Source organism: Strix uralensis, chromosome 21 (assembly GCF_047716275.1).
Source record: "Strix uralensis isolate ZFMK-TIS-50842 chromosome 21, bStrUra1, whole genome shotgun sequence".
Lineage (NCBI taxonomy): Eukaryota > Metazoa > Chordata > Aves > Strigiformes > Strigidae > Strix > Strix uralensis.
In genome coordinates, this window is record NC_133992.1 from 632851 (window position 1) to 653514 (window position 20664).

General features: G+C 65.0%; 1 protein-coding gene across 8 annotated transcripts in view; it reads right to left on the reverse strand.

The window, feature by feature from the left end:
• Nucleotides 1–19066, reverse strand: part of ABCA2 (ATP binding cassette subfamily A member 2) — a 36802-nt gene extending 17736 nt beyond the window's left edge. For 5 of the 8 annotated variants that reach the window (XM_074890877.1, XM_074890875.1, XM_074890879.1 and 2 more), the window contains exons 1-18: nt 18835–19066; nt 10130–10241; nt 7626–7722; nt 7020–7186; nt 6693–6820; nt 6314–6418; nt 5637–5822; nt 5305–5523; nt 4336–4667; nt 3874–4033; nt 3486–3614; nt 3035–3202; nt 2622–2718; nt 2056–2229; nt 1870–1972; nt 1134–1248; nt 607–797; nt 231–381 (exon numbers count right to left, since the gene is read on the reverse strand). In XM_074890877.1, the coding sequence (XP_074746978.1) occupies nt 231–381; nt 607–797; nt 1134–1248; nt 1870–1972; nt 2056–2229; nt 2622–2718; nt 3035–3202; nt 3486–3614; nt 3874–4033; nt 4336–4667; nt 5305–5523; nt 5637–5822; nt 6314–6418; nt 6693–6820; nt 7020–7186; nt 7626–7722; nt 10130–10241; nt 18835–18900 (2700 nt within the window). In that variant the 5' untranslated portion in view covers nt 18901–19066. Of the gene's footprint in view, nt 1–230; nt 382–606; nt 798–1133; nt 1249–1869; nt 1973–2055; nt 2230–2621; nt 2719–3034; nt 3203–3485; nt 3615–3873; nt 4034–4335; nt 4668–5304; nt 5524–5636; nt 5823–6313; nt 6419–6692; nt 6821–7019; nt 7187–7625; nt 7738–10129; nt 10242–18834 lie in introns of all 8 variants that reach the window. The other 3 variants (XM_074890880.1, XM_074890878.1, XM_074890876.1) reach the window with 1 other exon arrangement.
• Nucleotides 19067–20664: the final 1598 nt, after the last annotated feature.

The following is a 20664-nucleotide window of genomic DNA, read 5'->3' on the forward strand; positions in this document are numbered from 1 at the left end:
GCTGGGGCAAATTCCTACCTGGTGCTGCCCCACCCAGCCCTGTGGAGATGCTCCCTGTCCTGGGAGGAACCAACCTTCTGGAGATGCCTCCAAAGCCCATGGGGAGTTGGTTCATACAGGCAGAGGTTTGCCCAGGGCTTGGTGACAGCTTGGTGGCCTGTGTACTGGACATGGGGTGCCTGGGGCAAACCTTGGGCCAAGCACCTCCCCAGCAGGCACATCCAACTCACCGCGATGCACTTTTCAAAGGCCGTGATCTTGTCATGCGCCACCTCCTCCCGGATGGCCACGTACATGTAGGGCACGTAGCTGAGGAAATAGATGATGCCACCACAGGCAGAGGCCAGCTTGGCCTTGGAGTAGAGCACCGATACCAGGAAGCTGCAGGGAGGACAGCGTCACCTCGGATCCTGCCCCACCAGGGTTTTCCTCACACTGTCTGATTTTGGTGGTGTTGAGGTGGTAAACTGTCCCCTCAAACCAGCTGGCTGGGGCAACCTGTGCCCCTCCACTGGCCCTCGCCCACACAGCTCCCAGCACCCTCACCCCATGGCACAAGGACCGTGCTGCCGCCCATGGCCTCAGCCCGCGGAGCAGGCAGCTCACCAGAACATGATGGTGGCCACTGCGTAGATGGCGAGAAAGAGCCAGATGATGAGGACATCGCTGTGCATCAGGACCTTGCCGTACTTCAGGATGGCAGTGAGCGCCGTGACTGAGATGGAGAGCTGGACAAAGCCGGTGATGAACCAAGCCACCCAATGCACTGCGTTGTTCAAGCCCATCATCTTCATCACCTGTGAGGACAACACTGCTCAGCAGGGCTGTCCCCTGCCTGCACATCCCCGCTGCCTCACTCGCCGGGGCTGGATGAGGGGTCCCTGGGGGCTGCTGGGAGTGGGCAGGTCACAGCACCCTGTGCCAGGGTACCAGCGGGCTCAGCTCCCTCTGGCGATGGGGAGGGCTTGGGCCGGGGACACTCCGAAGGACCAGCTCAGCCCAGGGATGTGGGATCTGCACCCACCCCAGCTCCCGTGCCCTGGAGACATGGGGAGGGTGCCCATGGATGTATTGTAGGACTCAGAGCTCTGAGATGCCAGCTCCTCTGCAGGGACCTCTCCCACCATCCCCACCTCTTTCAGGCGATGCTCCTTCTCCGTCACAATGTGCTGGATCATCATGGCCACCGAGTAGACCCAGGAGATCACCATGCACAGGGGCATCATGTGCTCAATGACAAAGAGGAAGCTGGTGTGGTAGAGAAAGAGAGGGGAGAGCTGGATGGCTGCACCACTGCAGAGATCCGGGGAGACCATGGGGCACAGGGCAGCACAGGGGCTCTCCCACCACCCGGGGACAACCAGCCCTCTGGTCCAGCAGCTCCTTAGTGCCCTGAAAGAGCTTCTTCAATGAGCCCATAGGACAATCTGGTGTCCTGGCTGCCAGGTCCTGGGCAGCAGCTGTGGGCTCAGCCCAGTGTCCTGCCTACCCTGGTGTGGACGTGGCCCTATCCACCCCCTGCCCTGGAGGGCTAGTGGCTCTGGGACTTCGCCAGGTGCTTCCTCCAGATCACCATGTTCGATAACCACCAACAGATACATGTGCTGTTCATTTACCACACTCCTTGTTCTCCTCAAATCTTTCAGCCTCCAAGACACCCCTCAGCTATGAGTTCCTCACTTCAGCTGCGAACGGGGCACAAAATTCTTCCCCCGCTTTCCCAGGCTGGTGGTCCAAGGAACAGACCTTAACTGGTTGCTCATCACTCCCAATGTCAGCGATCTCTCTCAGGCCCCCAAACTTGCCCCCAAACTTGTCCCCTTTTCCCAGTTGAAGTGTCCTGCCCCTGCCCATGCGCGTGTTACTCACTCGTCCCGGGTATAACATGGGTATGGGAACATCTGCACATAGTTGCCAGGTTCCACCACATCGTGGCCAACAAATGTGTTGATGAGGGCACGCTCCATCATGTCTGGGGAGGACAGGCCACGCTGAGCGGGCAGTGCAGGCAGGGGCCAGGGATGCGGGCAGCTGTGGCACGGAGCTGGCACTCACCCTGGATCCAGACGAAGCCATAGAGGAAGTAGAAGCGGCCACCGGTGTTGGGGCCAGGCCGCCAGTATGCCCGCCGGATCTCGTTGGTCTTCTCTGTGAAGCTGGAGTTCTGCCGGATCTTGTACATGACATGCGGGGGCAGGGAGCCATCCCTGTTGGTCTGGAAGATGACGCCTGTGGGCAGCAGGAGAGGCAGGGAGCCCGCTGGCACCACGGGAGATGGCCACACCAGCCATCCCACAGCAACGGGCAGGGAGGTTCAGCGTGTCCCAACCAATGGCACCGTGAGGGCTGTCACAGATGAGGAAGGTGGGCACGGCCCTGGCGTGGGAGCCAAGGGCACGTGGGCTGCAGGCAGAGGCAGTGGCAGAGCCAGGACAGGGGCAGGGCACTGCGCCCAGCAGGGCTCGGCCAAGGGCAGAGGACAGGTACCGCAAGATGCTTGGTCTGCTCCTCCACCACCCGGGGAGCCATGTCCCAAAGGCAGTGGCCCCAGCCCAGGGCACAGCTAGAGAAGGACATGGCTTCAGGGACCCCTGCAAAGGGTCTGCTTCCTGGGGACATACTGGCAAAGACTGTGACATTGTCCTGGTAGGCCTGGTTCAGCGTGTAGTTGACGATGCTCTCCTCATCCGGGAAGCCTTTGAAGATGTCCACACTGACCTGGTGGGAGGGGAGGGCTGATGAGTCCCCACTGGCCCTGACAGGTCTGGCAAGCAGACCCTGCACACGGTGCAGCATTGTGCCACCCACAGCCACCCCACAAGCCCCCGAACCCAAGAGTGGATGGGCACCTCCACCATTGACATCTACCCCAAAGCTCCTGACACTGCAGAAGCCACTATCTCCTCCATGGCTCCCATCCCATGGCCTTAAGGAGGTCTGAGTGGAGGTGACTCCTCCTCGGCCCTGCAGAGCCTGGCTGCGGGCGGTGGGTGCCGCTCCAGCACCCATGTTCCCACAGCAGGCACAATCTCACCTTGGCCATGAAGTGGACCCAGCCGCAGGCAGCATTGTCGATGGTGTCCAGCTGCTGGAGAAGGACGCTGGCGTTGGGCATGGAGAAGTTGCCATTGAGGAAGTTGTGGAGAACATCACTGTCGGAGATATTCAGGATCTCTGGGTGCTTGTGGAGGTCAGCAGTGAACTGGGACAGGGAGGGAGACATGGGAGGGAGAAGTTGGGGTATGCCCTGCCTCTCAGCCTCCTGTCCTCCCCATGGACACAGACAGGACCCAGTGCTACTCCTGGAGATAAGGGACAGCGTCCACCCTGCACAGGGAGCCAGCCGGGTCCTCGCAAGAGCAGGGTGGGCACCTAGGAGCACCTGAGAGCTTCACATGAAGAAGCTACGAGGGGGCAGGACACCCCCTTTCCATCCCCAGGTCAGTAAAACCCAGGCAGGCTCAGTCCCCACCACACTATCCTACCTGCTGGAGCCAGTGGATGCGCCTCTGCAGCCTGCCCTCCTCCAGGTAGGCACGGATCTCAGGGGAGATGTTCAGCCACGCCTTGGCGTAGTGGGTGACGTTGCCCACAAAGGCAAAGGTCTCGTTGGCCTAGGGGGGAGGAAGGTCACACAGTGGGAAGAGGCAGTGGCCCCCCTGCTCTCTGGAATGGCCAGCAGCCATGGCGGTACCTGCCCACCTCCCAGCAGGCATCACTACCCCAACAAGGGCCAGGGCAGCTGTCTGCTTCTGGCAGCGCTGGCTGGCAGCTGGCTCCTTGGGCTGGCAGCCCGGGCCCCGCTGAGCCTGTCTAGGCAGAGTGGAGCTGGTGGGAGAGGAAGAACGGGGGCCCCAGCCTCTGCACCCTCACCTTCAAGATGACCTTATCCACTTCAGTGCCCACGGGTGCATACAAGATTTTGGGGTTGCTGGTCATCAAATGCACGAGGAGGCCCAGGTTTCGCTGCTCCTTGCTGGTGAAGCCCAGCGAGCTCATGTTGCCCTGCTTCAGCGCCTCAGGCTCAATCGTCCTGCAAAGGGGGCTCAGGCTGCCAACTCTGCTCCAACCCCAGTGCCCCTCACTGCAGGCAGCCCCCACCCCTGACTGGGAGGGGATTTCACACCGACCACTGGGCCAGCACGGCACTGCCCAGCTCGGGGAGCTTCCCCTGTCCACAGCACAAGGATGCAGTGCAGCATCCCTCTCCCGCACGCCTCATCAAGCGATGGCCAGGGCCCCTGACCACTGTCAGAGGTGAAGTGGGCTCTCCCACACCCCTGTCCCGACCAGAGAGCACCTGGATCCAGTCCACTCCAACCCCGGGGCCCCTACCGGTTGTTGCCACAGAGGATGGGCTGCAGCCCAGCCCAGAGCTGCACAAACGCCGAGAACTGTCCCTGGGGGTTGTCGCCACTGGCCGACCCTCCCCCAGCACCCTCCTCCTCTGCCGTGGCGTTGCCGGCCGTGGCGTTGGTGCCAGCCCAGCCGGTGCTGTTAGCAGTGGGTGGCGGGGCCTTGCTGGCACAGGCTCCCCTTGGCAGCAGCTTGGCCAGCGCCGAGAGGATGTCCACGTCCCGGAGAACCTTCTCCATCTCCACCAGGTCCTCCAGGAGGGCGCGGAGGCGGTGCTGGGTGGCCGTGCTGTTCACCTCGTCCAGCTTCAGCTGCGAGGATGAGCAGGCAAGGGGTCACCCGTGGCTGGGGTAACAGGGCCCTGCTCACTAGCGGGAGGGGACCAAGGGGGACCCCAAGCAGTGGCATGTCCACTGTCTTGGTTAAAAGGTTGGAGCTGTGCCCAGCTGGGGCCCCGGACTCATTGCCATGCATCTGTGGCAGCGGGAGTGCAGGCAAATGCTGGCAGGGTATTGTTGGGGGACACAAGATGTCCCTCAGGTAGGAAGGATGGTCCTCTGTGACCGCAAGGGACATGTCAGACTCAGGTGGGACAAAGAGGGGGACCTCAGAGACAGCCATAAGGAACTGTGCCACCAAGGACACTGCCAGCGCTGGGGACAGCAGCCTGCAGGGACACGCTTGGAAGATGCTGGGGACACCCAGCCCCATCCAATGGGCAGTGTCCAAGCGGGTGCCAGGAAGAGGAATCATCTGGGGTTCCACCATGGGACTGGGTGGGGGGTGCCCATGTGGGGTAAAGGGGTCATCAGGAGCAGCTGGGCCATGTAACAGAGCCCCCATCCCCACGCATCCCCTGGTGAGTAGGGAAACCCTGCCCAGGACTTGTCCCTGCCCCACAGCCCACCCACAGCTGGTAGGAGGCACATCCCACAGCCCCGCTCTCACCCTGCTGACGATCTTGGGGGTGTCCAGCTGGTCCCGGAGCTCAGCAGCCAGCTGGGCGAAGCGTTCCCGGCGGGCGGCCCGGCTGCCGTTGCAGGCCAGCGCTCGGTACGCCTGCAGCAGCGGCTGCTGCCTGGGAGCCACGTGCAGGAGGTGTCGCAGCCCCCCCGGGCTCTGCTCACATGTCAGCTGCTCCAGCACCGGCCCAGTGAAGAGGACACCCTACAGGGCAGGGAGCCGTGGGGGTGCAGCCCCGGTCGCAGGGACACTGCGATGGTGCCCACCCTGGCAGAGCAGCTGCCCGCGCGCCCCGGTTCGCCCCGCGAGGCGCTCACCTCCATCTCTGTGATGAAGGCCTGGGGGCTGTCAGAGGTGGTGGGTGCCGGGGCGGTGCTGGCGAGGCCCAGGGCCTGGGAGAGCAGGCGGAGCAGCGCCGGCCGGTGCGGGGCTGCCGCAGGGTCCCGCAGCGCCCTGTGGACCAGCCCTTCCCGCAGGCTTCTCCAGCCACTGGGGAGGCTCTTCTGCAAGAGGACCAACCGGGGTGGCTGGTGGTGTGGGGGCTCCCCAGAGTCCCCCTCCATGTGTGTCCCCAAGCACATGTGAACGGCCCCACAGCACTCACATCCACGGTCTCCATGAGGATGGGAAGAAAAGGGGATGTGCAGATGGGAGGGAGCACTGTCCCTGGGGGAGCATGGGTCCCCTGCACCCCAGACACAGGAGGGAACAATCTCCCCACCTCCCTCCACGGCCACCGTCCAGGAGGTGCCATCACCCATTGCAGTGGGAAACAGAGGCACAGGCACTGGTGCGCCTCGAAGCACTGGGGGAACCGGTGGTAGCACTGGGACAGGACCCAGCCATTCCTGCTGCTGCTCTGGCCACCTGAGAGCATCCTGTCACACCCCCTCTGCCGGGATGGGCACCCCCAGATCGCCCTGTGGTGGGAAATGGAGGGGACGCAGAGGACAAGCTCTGCCCCACGTCCCCCGCACATGACACCGCTCCTCACCTCCAGCTGCATCATCTTCTCACCAGGGCCAAACCCATCCCACAGGTCTCGCTCATGGGTCTCATCCGGTACCAAAGGAAAGGAACCGAAAAACAGGCGGTACACCTGGACCGGAGATGGGAGCCAGGCTGCTGAGCATGCCAGGAGCACCTGTTTGCCCAGCAATGCCCCAGCACGGGGTGGCATGGGTGGCAGGGCAGAGTAAGTCCTGTCTGGGTTGCCCGCTGACTCCCACCCTGTGGGTCTGGTGGTCAGGGCTCTCGGGGTTGGGACGTGCCCTGTAAAGCCTGGCCCTGCAGCACTGTGCGGTCACCCACCTCCCACAGGTTGTCACCCACCTCCTGCAGGCTGTCACCACCTCTTGGGGGTCATCACCCACCTCCCGCAGGTCAACGCTGGAGCCCAGGAGCAGCTCGGCTGTGCTGTTGGGGAGGGACAGGTTCTGCGTCAGGAAGCGGTGCAGCTCGCCTTGGTCCTTGGCCGCCCATGCCAGTGTGAAGCCAGATCCTGGCACGGAGCAAGGGAGAGGGGTCAGAGTATCCTGCCAGCACTGGGGATGTGGCACAGCCCCACATGGGGACATATGACAGCTGGCCCTGCCTGGCACGCAGCACGCCATCACACCACTGAGTGCCTGGCGGGGGGGCATCTCCACCCCGGTGGCGGCGGGGCAGGCAGGGTGCAGGGCAGGCAGGGTGCAGCCTACCTGCTCGGTCACTGAAGTGGGTCTCCATGGAGCTGGGCTCACTGCTGCTGAGTGCCTCCAGGCGCCGGCGCAGCGACTCCAGCTCCTCCTCCAGCCCTGGGTGCTGTGGGTCGAAGAGGCTGCTCTGCTCCACTGCTTCGCTGAGGTGCTCCAGGAGCTGTGTCACCCTGTGAGAGCCCAGCACCGCCGCAGCGTCAGGGACAGGGACACCTTCCACAGAACTCAGGGGGGACAGGCCCTATGGGTGCACAGGCCAGCAGTGCTGCCTGCCACGGGGCACCACTGCCCCAGGAGCTGCCCCCTCCTGTGCACTGAATCCACCACGCCAGGGGCGCAGAGGAGAGCCTCAGAGCCTCGAGGTGTCCCCTCGAGGTGTCCCCAGGGGTCACCTCAATCCTCCTCCCAGCACCAGGCACCCTGGAGCCCGCGGGGGAATGGGCTGAGATGTCCCCTGCACCCTGGGGACACAGAGCTCTGCAACGGAGCAGAGCTTGTGCCTTGTCCCCAGCGGGGCGGTGTCAGTGTGGGAAGGGGCAGGCTGTGCCCAGGGCCGTGCAGGAGCAGGCAGGGCGGGAGAAGGAAGCGCACGGCGAGGGCAGGACTCACGTCGAGTTGGAGTACTGCAGGAAGCCGAACTCATCGCGCTGGCCGTCGGGGCACAGGGACTGCATGACGGGCAGGATCCCGGCTGAGGTGAGTGGGGCTGCCGTGTAGAAAGCTGGAGCCAGCGGGAGAGCGCAGAAGAGGCCGGGGAAGGTGTGGGCAGGGAGGGAAGAGAGGCGGGGGGAGGCAGGGGGCCACCGGAGAGACAGACACTCAGTTCAGAGAGGCACGCGCTGGGCCCTGTGAGCCCTGCAGGAGGTTGGCGGCCAAGGTCAGAGGTCTGCAGCTTTCCCACCAAGGCTGTTCCCGGCTGGTGGCCCCTTGGGGCTGTGGGCAGCTCCTGCCACCCTGGCTCCTGCTCTCTTGCCCCTGGGTGATGGGTCCCTCCCACCCCAGGACAATGCAGACTTCTGCCGCTTCCCCCAGGACAGCCGCCAACCTCCCCGGCCTCTCGGCCCCTCTTGTTAGTAACCTCAGAGGCACCGCTGGATCTCCAGAGGAAGAGAAGGAGGAGAAAGACAGGGAAAACAGAGTAGTCACCCGCATCTCCCTGAACCCCTGGCCTCCCCGCTGCCCGGCTGCCCCGACGTCTGGCTGCTGGAGGTGGGTGGAAATGGAGACACAGTGAGGGGGGAGATGGAAGAAATGAGGAGCAGCAAGGGGACAGCAAATCTTCCCCCCCTCCGCCGGCGCTGAGTCATTGTCCCTGCCGGGGTCTTTCCACATCCTTCCCTGGGCAGGGCAAGCCCAGAAGGGCCCTGCCCAAAGGGGACCAGAGGTTGTCACTGGGCAGTGCCAGGCAGGGAGCCTGCTCTTGCCACCCCGGCTGGTGGCCCCGTGGTTAGAGGCAGGTCAGTGCTGATAGCATGGCCGCGATGGGCACGGGCTGGTGAAGATGGGCTTCTGGCAGGGACATGGGACAGGTGTAGCATGGGATAGGCTAGCAGCCTGCTGGGGTGATGGGACAGATGGTGGTGGCCACGTCACACTATGGTGACAAAGCCAGATGGGTGGCATCTTGCTGGCCTCCAGGCTCCTAGTAGTGCCACGTCCTGGCTCATCCCAGCTGCAAGGGGCCAGGACAGGGATCCAGTGGTGGTGCAGGGGTGGGAGCCATCTCCAGCCCCTTGGGGACCAGCGTGAGGGGGGCAGAGGCAAGACTGGGTGACCACAGGCCATCACATGGGTGCCAGCACCCAGCAGGGTCTGCTCCAGGAGGGCGGCAAGAATCATAGAATCATTTAGGTTGGGAAAGACCTTTAAGATCATCAAGTCTAACTGTTAAGAAGGGGTAGGACAAGCCTCCACCTGGTCTGGATCGCCGGCAGCAGACCCAGGACCTGGGGAACCCAGCACTGCCAACCTGCTGGGGACACCACCACGGGCTGGTCCCGGCTGGGCAGCTCCCAGGAAGGAGCAGGCAGGGGCCACTGTGCTGCCCAAGCTCATCTTCACCAGCCACAGAGGAAGGCAATGGGGTTACAGAAGTGTGGATTAGGCCAGAGTGAGTTGATCCAAACTGGGCTCTTTCTCCCCAAAATACATGGCTGGCAGAGGCAGGGGAAGGGGGGGAGGCACCCACCCGCCCCACCAACTTACAGACTGGCGCATGCAGTAGAGGCATGGAGGGCAGGCAGGCAGGGGAGGTGGTGGGAAAGAAAAAGAAAACGTGAGCAAAAAGAAAGAAAAAACAAACCAAAAAAACCACACAACACAGAGCGCACATCAGCGCCGGGGCAGGAACCAGGGCAGTGCCCGCCACTGCCTGCAGCCGGACCCGCGCCTGCAGCTGGGCTCTCCCTCGCTGGCACGTGCTGAAACACAGGCTTGGACCGTCGTTACAGCATCGCCACCACCGCTGCTGGCTCCCAGCACGGCCCCCCAGCCCCACGTGCGCAAGGGCACCCACCGGAGTGGGCGTCCCATGGGGCATCTCGGTGCCATGTGGAGTCGTGGCGAGTTGGTGGCTCTGCTCCACTGCCTCCTCCCAGCAGCACAGCCCGTGGGCCCCAGCAACCACAGCCCCAGCTCTGGCTGCACATCTCCAGGAGCCTCCAGCTCCGGTCACATTAATCTGTCACCTTGCCAGGGCCCCAGAGCCCCCCCCCATAACCAGGAATGGGGCTCCACGCGGTGCATTTCCCCACCAGCACTGTGAGGGAGCCCTTCCCAGCACCGCCCCGGCTGCTTCTCAGGCACTTGGGGGACCACGGCTGCCTGAGCACCATCCAGCTCCATCTCCCCTTTCTGCCAACAAAACACCCCTGCAGATGGCAGCCACAGGCTGGTTGGTGCTGCCACCCTCAGGGAAGCCCCCCCTGGCTCTCCGACCCTGCTGTGTCTGCCCCACCAGCCCTCTCCTGCCGCCCCTGCCCAGCGATATGTCCCCCAAAAGGCCCTTCTGGGTCCCCACCAGATGTCACCCCCCCACCCCCTGGCTGTCCCCGGGGTGCTGGAGCAGCTCTCCAGAGCCTTGGGGTGGCCCCAAGTGCAGGTGCCCTGGACACCACCCTTCTGGCACTCACCTTCCTTCACAGGGATTGTTGGCTTCTTCTGCCGCAGCCCCAGAAGGATGAAGAAAAGCACCAGAGGGATGAAGATCTCAAAGGCCAGCACCCACTGGGGATGACACAAAGCAGAGGGATCGTGACGCCTGGGGACAGGACCTGGCTACCAAGGAGGAGCGTGGGCAGGACGGGGGTCCCTGGGGCACCGTTGCAGTGCAGCACTGTGCCCGTGTCTTGCAGGTGGCTGGTGGCACCGTCACAGCTCAGCCAGAAGCAAACAGGTCCCCGGGCACCTGAGGACCTCCTGCTTGCCCCTGCCCGCACCCTGCCCGCTCCACCCTGCTCGGGGGCCCCTTGGGACAGGAGGGGGTAGCACAGAGGGGATGGATCCCTACTCCAGCAACGCAAACAGGGTGCTGGGGCTCAAGTCCAGCCCTGATGAGCCACTACAGCTGGGGCTGCCCAGGTGAGATGACCCCAAGTCCCTGTGGCCAGCAAAGAGTCACAGGCTCCCATCTTGGCAGTGCCCTCACAGCCAGCAGCTGCCCAGCATGACACACCCCTGTCACTGGTGACACCGCTGGGTCCCAGCCACAGGGTGATGCAGGGGACAGGCCCCCACACTGTCAGGGTGAGTCCTGGTTTGGCCAGGCCCTGGCACCAACCAGCTCTGGGTGCAACTGGGGGGCAGCATGGGGGGTCCTGGCACCCCCCTTGTGCCTTCCCAGAAGGCCACAGCTGTGCGGGATTTCCACCAGTGGCATATGGTAAATCACAGCAAATCCCCAGGAATCCCTGACCCCAATCTTGCAGGCGGCCCAGGCTGGGCTCTGTGCCCGGAGGCCCTGGGGATGGGCATCAGCGCCTTCAGCCACCGTCAGGAACGGGCAGCCAGCACGCCCGGCACGCTGCCAGCGCAGCCGCTGCCTGTTTGCACCGTGTGTGCCCAGGCCACGCCACGGCCCCACTGCCCCTGCTGCTGAGCGCAGGGGAACTACTGTAGGTTGGGAAACTGAGGCACGAGGTGACGTGAGCCAACCTCAACTCGCTTCAGGGCCAGATCAGACCCCGAGACCTCCTGCCACCACAGGCAGGGCAAGCCCCAGCTCTGCTGCTGGGAAAGTGCCCGCTACAGCACTGGCACCAGCCCAGTCACCTGCAGAGACCAGGTGCCAGAGAGGCTCCCCAGCAGGATGGGAAGAGAGGGCTTTAAAACGACAGGGGCTGCCTGGAGGGACACAGCTGGCAGCAGGTGACAGGATCAGGCCTCACCCATGGGCTGCAAACGCTCTGCAGCCCAGCCAAAGGCAGTGAGCAGATGGACCCCCACCCCCAGCCCTTGCTGGCATGTGGTCTCGGCACTCCGGTGGGCACCATGGCTGGCAGAGCTGTGGGACGAGCACGGCTGTACCCATGGGTGCCCCCCAGTGCTGCCCTCCCCACCCCCACAGCTGCTGATTTTGGCGGGGGGGGGGGGGGACGGGGGGGGGGACGGGGACACGGGGACACGGGGGATGGGGCGGGAACAGAGATTGGAGGGGCCAGCGGACACCCCAGGAGTGGCGTGGCCAGGGCTGAGGGGATCCCCATCTTTCTGGCATCACCAGTCCCAAGCACAGTCCCTGGTGTCACCGTCCCTGTACTGGGAGGCTGGCAAGGGACACCCCGACCCACTCTGCCCACCCCGTGGCTCCTGCCCTGCCGCTCGCTGCCTGCACCCCCCCCACTGCCTGTTTACCAGGCGCACAATCGGGCCTCTGTGCCCAGGCGCCTGTGGGACTGTCCCCCACACCCACGCCAGGCCGTACCAGGCTCCCTTGGGGACTGCCGGGTCCTTGAAGGGACCTGATTGCTGTTATTTATTTTTTTTAAAGTGGGTCATTGACCTTTTGCTCATCTCCTTCCCCAGAGATGTCCCCCATCCCTGATCCCCTCCTGCACGGCCGCATACCCCAGTGACAGGGCAGGCTGTCCTCCAGCACCGGCACCTGGGGTGACACAGTGATGGGCAGACATGGCAGCAGAGCAGGGCTCACCAGCCCGCACCTCTGGGACTGATTTTGTCCCCTTGGACCCCAGGTCTGTCCCCATGGGGGCTTCCCAGGCATGGGGGGGGGGCCAGGACTGCCCCACCCCCATAGTGGGGCAGAGGCATGAGCATGCAGTGGGGGTGGGAAGGGGAAAGGATGCTGTCCCAAGGGAGCCTCAGCCCCCTCTGGGGGGGGCACCCAACACTGGCACAGCCCAGGGATGGCATGGTTCCTGCCTGCAGGTGCAGGACACTGGGGGACATTTTGAGATTGTGTGAGGAAGCAAAACGGGGAAAGGTCAGGATTCAGGCAGCTAGGAAGGAAATACTGGGAGGAGAGGGACAAGGAGAGAAGGGCCAGTGCCTGCCAGTAGCTGGCCATGCCCTGCACCAACCAAGGGGATCTGTCCTGTCCTCTCACCCATTCCCTTCCTCACTCCTCCCTTGGTGAGGGCTCTCACACGTATGTCTGGGGAGGCTGCAGGTGCAGCACCTGGAGTGTGACACAGGTCCCAGGGGCTCTTGTGCCCAGGTGACAGTTGCTGGGGGAACTGGGGGCAGCTCCTGGGCAGCGGCAGAGCTCAGCTGCCAGAGGGATCCACCCCACACATGCATGTATGTGTACATCCCCCTGGCACGAGTTCACCTCGACCTGCCAGAGAGGTGAGCAGGATGAGGCCATGGGTGCTGGGTGCATCTGCCTGCCACTGCCATGGATGTGGGGTACGCATGTGCCCACTCGTAACCCACGTTCAGCCCTGCCACCAGCTGAGAACGCGGGGACAGCCAGATCCTGCCTGACTCCCCTAGAGCAAGGGAGGCAGAGGTGGTTGGGTGCTGCTGGCAGGGTGCTGGCCCCAGGCAGGGGGATGTTCAGCTCCCCAGAGCACTGGGCCAGCACCTCCACACCTGCTCCCACCCTCTGCCATGCTGGCAGATGGGAGTGGGGGGCCGTGAAGAGGATGAGCTGGGTGAGGGCTACAGGGCCCGAGCACGAGGCAGCAGCCCCGGCTGGGGACACGCAGCCGCCACGCTGCCTGGCCAGAAGCACTGACAAGCGCCATGGGACGCAGCGAGAGCAAACTGCCCGGCCCGGCACAGCGCTCCCACCGAGCCCACCCTCCGGCCAGCACCAGGGGCAGCCAGGAGACATGCTGAAGCCAGGTTAGCACAGCCACAGGGCCAGGGACTTTGGCAGGACAACTCCGCCGCTGTCCCCAGAACACGGCAGTGTTCATGCCCTGACAGCCAGGCAGGCAGAGGCAGCTCTCTACATCCAGTGCCACCACTCAAAAGTCCACTCCATCCCTCCTGCCTGCTCCCAGAAATGCCCTGGAGCCCACAGCCACCACCTTCGGCCAGCACGGCACAGACAGAGGGACAGCCAGGGGCTGGGAGCTCCCACCCACAGACCCCCAAGCTGGCAACCCCAGTGATGCCCCTGCAGCCCAAGCCCCTCTCCCCGTGGTCTGGCACCTGTGAGAGGATTCACCAGCCCTGAGGCAGGTGAAGCAGCACCGAGCACAGCCCAGGGCAAGCCCGGCCTCCAAAACCACCATCCTGCACCCACCAGAGGATGGGGCAGGGTATGTCTGAGCTCCTCCCTGGGGAGGAAGGAGAACTGCTGCCTGCTCCCTGCCAGCCTCTCCTGCAGGTCCCAGAGCCGGCAGCAGCAGGTGCCAGCCCGCAGAAGCCCCAAGGGATGGGGCTCAGCTCCTGGAGAATCAACACCCCAACTATTCCAACAGCATTTTAAGGCTGGAAGAAATATCTCAAACTTCTTGATGGCTCCAGACTTTAATCATTGTTAAATACCCACTTGCGCACAGCTGGGAAGTGCAGGCACGTGAAGCCACGGTCACTGGGAAGGATGAGTGCCAGAGCTGGCGGGTGAGCGAGGCCCCGCGGCCGGGCAGACACACGGGGCCAAGCTGAGCCCTCACCCTAGGCCAGTCCTGCCCCCCTCACCCCAGCAGGGACCCAACCACAGACACCCACTGATGGTCACCACCCAGCTGGGCACCTGCCAGAGTTCCCCAAGGTCGCCTGTGCCTCAGCCATGGGGACAGCCAAAGCTGGGCCCAGGGGCTGCCGCCTCCCCCACCAAGGCCTGGCTGCCATCACCCCTGCCTCTGGTCACACTTCCGCTCAGTGCAAGTTGTGCCCGTCACCTCTTGTCCCACTGCCACCTGCCCCCAGCACGGTCACACCCCCACCCCTCACACTCTGCCCTGCGGCCCTGGCACGGCGGCCTGGGGATGTGCCTCAGGGAAGCTGGAGGAGGAGGAAACCCCCACTGGGGTTTGCCAACACCTCTCCTGAGCCCGGTCCCACTGTGCCAGAACCAGAAGCCTCGGGAGAGCCGAGCACAGCTCTCCCCCGAGCCAGCTGGTCACCAGCATGCCAGGCCGAGGGGGACAGACCGTCAGCAGCAGCCTGTCCCAGGGCCCCGCAGCAGCGCTCCCGCACCGGCACAAGGCACTGGGCCACCCTCCCGCTGGCACAGGGTGCCCGGCCCGAGAGCAGGCGGGACTGTGCCACAGCTGCAGCATGGAGGAAGGCGCTGGCTGCCCCGCAGACTCTCCCTGTGGGCAGGGAGCAAAGCAGAGGCCTGCAGGCTCAGTGGCTCATGGCCCTCTGGGCCACCGTGGCCACCAGTCTCTGCAACATGTGCCCCCATGGCCACCGTGCGAGCAGGGATTCACAGGGACGCTGCCTGGCACCGCTGCGCAAGCACCACCCTGCCAAGCCTGCGCATCCCCCTCCACCTCCTCCACGCCAGCTGCAAACAGCGCGGGGGCAAAGAGCACCCCGAGCTGGGGCAGCACCCGATCGATGCGGGATCCGGCACCAGCCCCACCCAGCCCTGGCAGCAGGACCTGGCAGCACTTCCACAGGCACAGGGTGCCCTGTCCTCCAGGGACACTGTGCCCCAGCACAGGCGCTGCTGCAGCAGGGCCCTGCCAGCAGGGTGAGATGCCCAATACCCCAAATTTCAGCCTTTCTTATTTTGGAGGCATCAAGATCCCCCCAGCTCCGCTCCCACTGGCCAGGGAGGAAGGAGCAGACCTGCCAGGACAGCTCCTTGGCGTGGTGGGACCTTCCCAGCTCTTGGCCAAGGAGCAGAAGGCACAAACCCTGCACAGGGCAAAACAGCCACGCCACTGCCTGGCTCTCCCCTGCCCCACATTCATCTTCCCCCCACCAAGGCCCACACCACAGGAGCCCCACCGCTGTGCTGTGACACCAAAGACCACCTGGAGCCTCAAGCTCCTGCTCTCCATTCCTCTGAAAGAGCCCCAAACCTCCAGCACTTCCCCAGGGCCAAATAAAATGTGGCAGCACACTTCCATCACCAGCATTTCAGAGCCAGGAGCTCCAGCTGCAGTCACCTTCCTGTCCCAAACGTGTGGGCACAGAGAGCCACAGGGAAGGCAGCCGAACACCCCGAGCTGTGCCTGCAGTAACTTTCTGGAGATCACTTGTTAATTCTACATCCAACATAGGTTTAAACCAGCTACCAAAAGCCATCGGGGAGCCCATCCCTTAAGACACACACCACTGAGCTCACTCCCCCATCCCAGCAGAGCCAAGGTGACCTAGACAATGGCACAGCCTGCACCGCCCAGGGCTGCCATCAGCACCCCAGGGACTGCCTGTCCTCAGGGATCCACAGCCCTGGCTTCCCTCCACCGAGGGCCACTGATGCTGTTCTGATCAGACCCCCATCACCCCAGGGCTCCTACCTGAATTTCTGCCCTGGAAATAATAAAGTCACAGCCAAACCCCAGAGCAGCCCCAAGAATGGCTCAGCCATGCTGGGCAAAGTCTGATGCTCCCACGGGCTGGGCACGAAACCTTACAGGGCGCCATGGGATGGTGCCCAGCCACACCCTCGCCAGGCTGCGGGCAAGCAGGTCTGGTGACAAAAGGGGGTTACGGAAGCAGGTGACATGTGGCGCTGTGGGTCAGGAGCACACCTCACACCTCTCTCGAAGGCCGGCTGGTCGCACAGCCTCCCTGTACCACTACTGCTGCACTCTGACGTGGACCAGCCGAGCCCTCACCAAGTGCCTGTGGGCAAAGTCTGTCCCGAAACTACCGCTGCACCTTGCTGCAATGCTGCTCCCCAAACAGCCCCTGGCGCCAGGGATGATGGGGACCCCCCCAGGGCCACCAGCATTCAGGGGCAGCGCAGAGAACTGGCCCCAGCTCTCTTGAGTCCCAACACCCTCAGCGAAACATGAGGTGTCTGCTCCCCAGCCCATCTGCAGCACCGGGGCTGCTGCTGTGCGTGTTGCTGGGAGGAAAGCGCAGCGCGGCGAGGCACCTACCCCAGGGCAGCACCCTGCGGCATGGGGCTGTGCCAACGGGCAGCTGCTGGCAGGGCAAGGGCACTTACATACCACACTCCCTCTGTGAGACTGGGAGAAGCCCAGCAACCCCCAACTCCAACCCCCCTGCAGTAAATCCCCAGCAGGGGAGGGGTCTCATGCTTACCCCCCTCCCGGCTCCAATCCCCTTAGCCTCTGCCTGCTGCAGCAGGATCAGTCCCTGCCACAGCAGGATCAGCCCAGTGGGATGCGGAGCTGGTTTTGCTTGGCGAAACATCCAGCTCTGGATGGAGCCAGGGCAGACCTGCACTGGGGAACCCACCCACAGAGAGCAAGGCAGGCCTGACAAGGCTGGGCTCCGGCATGGGATCCGACTCTGCCCTGGCCAGCCAGCACCAGCAGCTCTTCTCTCGGGCTGCGGGGAGAGGGCAGTGCTCCCCAAGAGTGGGCAGGATGACGTCCCCTGCACAGACAGGGAACACAAGGTGAGAGGTGACTGGGACTTGCACGCAGCAGGAAGTAGGTAACACGCAGGACACACACATCCTCGGGGCACAACTGCCCCAGAGGCTGCACCAAATCCATCCATGAGCTCCCGCCCAGGCACACGGCTGGTTCTCCGCACGCCCCATGCACACATGGCATCGCTGGGTGGGACAGGAGGTGCTGGTCCTTCCCCTGCCACCCTGCCTGCAGCAAGCGGGGCACTCCAGCGATGGTCCCTGCACAGGGGGATGACCGGGTGTGGGCTCCTTGTCCTCCTCCTACAGCTGCAGCTTCCTGCACTGCACCCCAATGCTGCCCACAGCGTCAGGGAGAAATGGGACCCCAAAAGCTGTGTGCACACCCAGCCTGTCACCTCACCAGCCACGGCATCTGGGCAAGCTGCCAAGGGCCAGAGGATGCCAGGGCATAGCTGTGCCAGCCGGCTTGCCCTCAGGGGCAGGGGTCCATGGCACACCGGTGCGGGGCAGCCCCTCGCCATGGCCATGTGGCTCTGCTCAGGGTAAGGAGCGTGGATGACTCAGCCAAAGAGCATCATCCCCCCACCCATTTGGGGGCACCGGGGCTGCCCATGCAGCAGGCACCTGCCTGCAACGCAGGCCTTGGCGCCGCCCTGCCCACCCCCTGCCCTGCCGGCCCCGGCCCCGCTGGTGCTCCGGCCACGGGGACAGAGGAGGGCCCAATGCTCACAGGCTGCCGGCGAGGGAAAGGAGGCAGGATCAGGCCTGCAGGATATTTGGGAGGGGGAAGAGGAGAGTGCACTGCCAGCTCGGGAGCAGCACTTCGTTACCCTCCCCCACCCTCTAAAAATAACCGGCTCCCTCAGCCCAGCGCACCCATCCCCCTGCCTGCACCGCTGCCCGGGGTCCCTGCGGGCCGGGGTCCCTCCCCGGGCAGGGTCCCTCCTGCCTGCCCGGCAGGATTGGGCAGGTAAGCCCTGCCCAGGAGCAGCCAGGCCGGGCAGGGTTACACTGGATTCACGACCGCTGCAGGGAAAGTGCCCCCCTGCCTCCTCTGCCAGCCCTGGGAGGGGAGCAGCCCCCCGGGAACCCCACGCTCCTCAGCCTCACACCTAGAAAGCGGGAGCAGCTCCTCTCCAGCCCGCGGAGGAGGCAGCTCTGACCCACATATGATTTGGAAACCTATTTATAGCCTGCGGATACCGAGGGCTTGGGGAAAGCTCTCCCACCCTGCAGGGGCGGCCCTGGGGACCAGGGACCGGGCTGGCAAGTGCCCGGGGCAGTTGGGACAGGAGAGCAGGCAGTGCCGGGGAGGGAGATGCTGCCCAGGGCAGAGGGGTGGGTGGCAAACAGCCCCCAGCCCACGGCCCTGGGCTCCTCCGGCTGCCACAGGGCCCGGACGGCTCCTACGGCCGCGGGCTGGAGCAGGGCAGGAGAGACCCAACTGTTGCTGCCCCACAAGGGGAGCCGCCGGGCTGGGCCCACGCCGGGGCCGGGGACCGACGTGCCGGCAGCCGGGGCGCTGCTCGGCCGCTCCGGGGGGGGTCGCCCCCGTCTTGCGCCCCGCAGCCCCCGCGGGCAGCCCCCGCCAGGCCCGCACCTGGCACCGCCCCTCCGCAGGGCCCGGCGGCGCGGCGACAGCGGGGCCCCGGGGGAGACCCCGGCCCGGGGTGGGGGGTGGAGGGCGTGGTGCGAGGGCCCGGCTCCGCACCCCCCCCTGCGCCCCCGGCCTGCGGCTCCGGGGGCTCCCTCCGGCCCACGCAGCCGCCCCGGGGAGCCTCCCCCGCCCGGCGGCCCCGCCTCGCCCCCCGCCGGCGGCTGCAGCTGCCCAGGGCTGCGGGGGAGCCCCAGCCCCGGCCCCGCCGCCCCCGCGCTCACCGGGCTGCGCCGCTTCAGCGTCACGTTCTTCCAGAGCAGGAGATGGAGCTGGTGCAGGAACCCCATGGCCGGGCCGGGCCCGGCGCCGCCGCAGGGGCTGCCCCCGCTCGGCTCCGCCGCTCACCCGCCGCCCACCGCCATGCCCCGCCGGCGCCGCCTCTGTCCGTGGGAGGGAGCGAGGGCAGGAGCGGGGCGGCCTCCGGCTCCGGCTCCAGCACCGGCCCGGCCCCGCCGCGCCCGGCCCGGCCAGGCCCGGCCTTGCGCAGCACCGCCCCGGGCCCGGGGCCGCCCCCCGCCGCCGCCCCTTAAAGGCACCGCCGGGCCCAGGGAGGCCGCAGCCCGCGGCGGCTCTGCCGAGCCCAGAGGGCACCGTCGGCTCGGGAGGGCCCCGGGGCTGCGCCGCCAGACGGGGGCTTGCGGGTGGATCCTGCTCCCCCCGGGGACACCGAGGCGCGGAGCCGCTGCGGCCCCCCCCGTCTGCCCGGGTCCGGCCCGTCCGGGAGCAGGACTCGGGCCCCGGGGACCGGCCGAGTCGGGGAAACCTCCAGTGCCTTGGAGCTGCCCCTGGAGCTGCCCAGAGACACGGAGGGGTCACCCCCCGCTGAGCCTCCCCTGCGGCCCCTCCAGGACAGACTTGCCTCAGGGGAGCTGGTGGCTGTGAAGTTCTGCACGCCAGGGTGACATTGCTGTCCCCGCGTGCTGGCTGCTGCCTGCCCCTGCCCGGGCCCAGCTGCCCGCAGCTCCTGCCCAACATCCGACGGATGAGTGGTAGGGTGTCCCCACGTGTTCTTGGAGGGGACCAACCTGCCTGCAACAATCTGTACCCCCAGCCCAGCTGTGACTCCAAGGCTGGGAAGGGTGCCCTCAACAGCAGTAAGCATCGAACCAGACCAGCTCTCCACCCACCCACCCATCCACCCATCCATCCATCCACCCACCCATCCATCCATCCACCCATCCACCCACCCATCCATCCACCCACCCATCCATCCACCCATCCACCCACCCATCCACCCATCCACCCATCCATCCACCCATCCATCCACCCATCCACCCATCCATCCACCCATCCACCCATCCATCCACCCATCCATCCATCCATCCACCCATCCATCCATCCATCCATCCATCCATCCATCCATCCATCCATCCTCTCCCTCCCTCCCTCCCTCCCTCCCTCCCTCCCTCCCTCTTCCCATTCCTCTGGTTATCTTCATTTCAGGACCTGTCCCTCCCTCCCCCCCAGCTGTCCGTAGCCACCTCTCTCCTCTCCTTCGCCCCTCGCCTTTCCTGCCGCTATCTTTAACCATCTCAGTCTCCACGCTGCTTTCAGAGCCAAGTGCAGCCGGGAGCTGTGAATAACTTGTTTGGCTGCCCCAGCCCCAAGTGGTGTTGCCAAGGGTGACTGCGTTTCGGGCAGGCTCTGCAACAGCTGCCCAGGCACTAACAAAAGCTCTCCTTGTGCTGCCACAAAGTGCCATTATTCAAAAAACTTCTGGGCAAAACATTGTGCCGAGGTGAGGGAGGACAAGGGATGCCCGGGGGGGGTGCGGTGGTGGAGAGGCACCCCGTTCTGTGCCCTGGGGAGGAGGCTGTTTTGGGAGGGCTGCAGGGTGTGCGGGCAGGTATGCAGGCAGGCATGCGGGCAGCAGAGCTGCCTGGTGTCAACAGGAGCTTTGCAGGGGGTGCCCAGTGCTGGCTCAGCGCCTTTCCACCTGCACCCCGCTGACATGAGTAACCTGGGGTGCTGCACCGGGTTGACCCCGAGGTTTGCTGGCTTTGAAATACTGGGGAGATCTGGTGTCGAGGTAAGCCGGGCTGTGGGGGTTC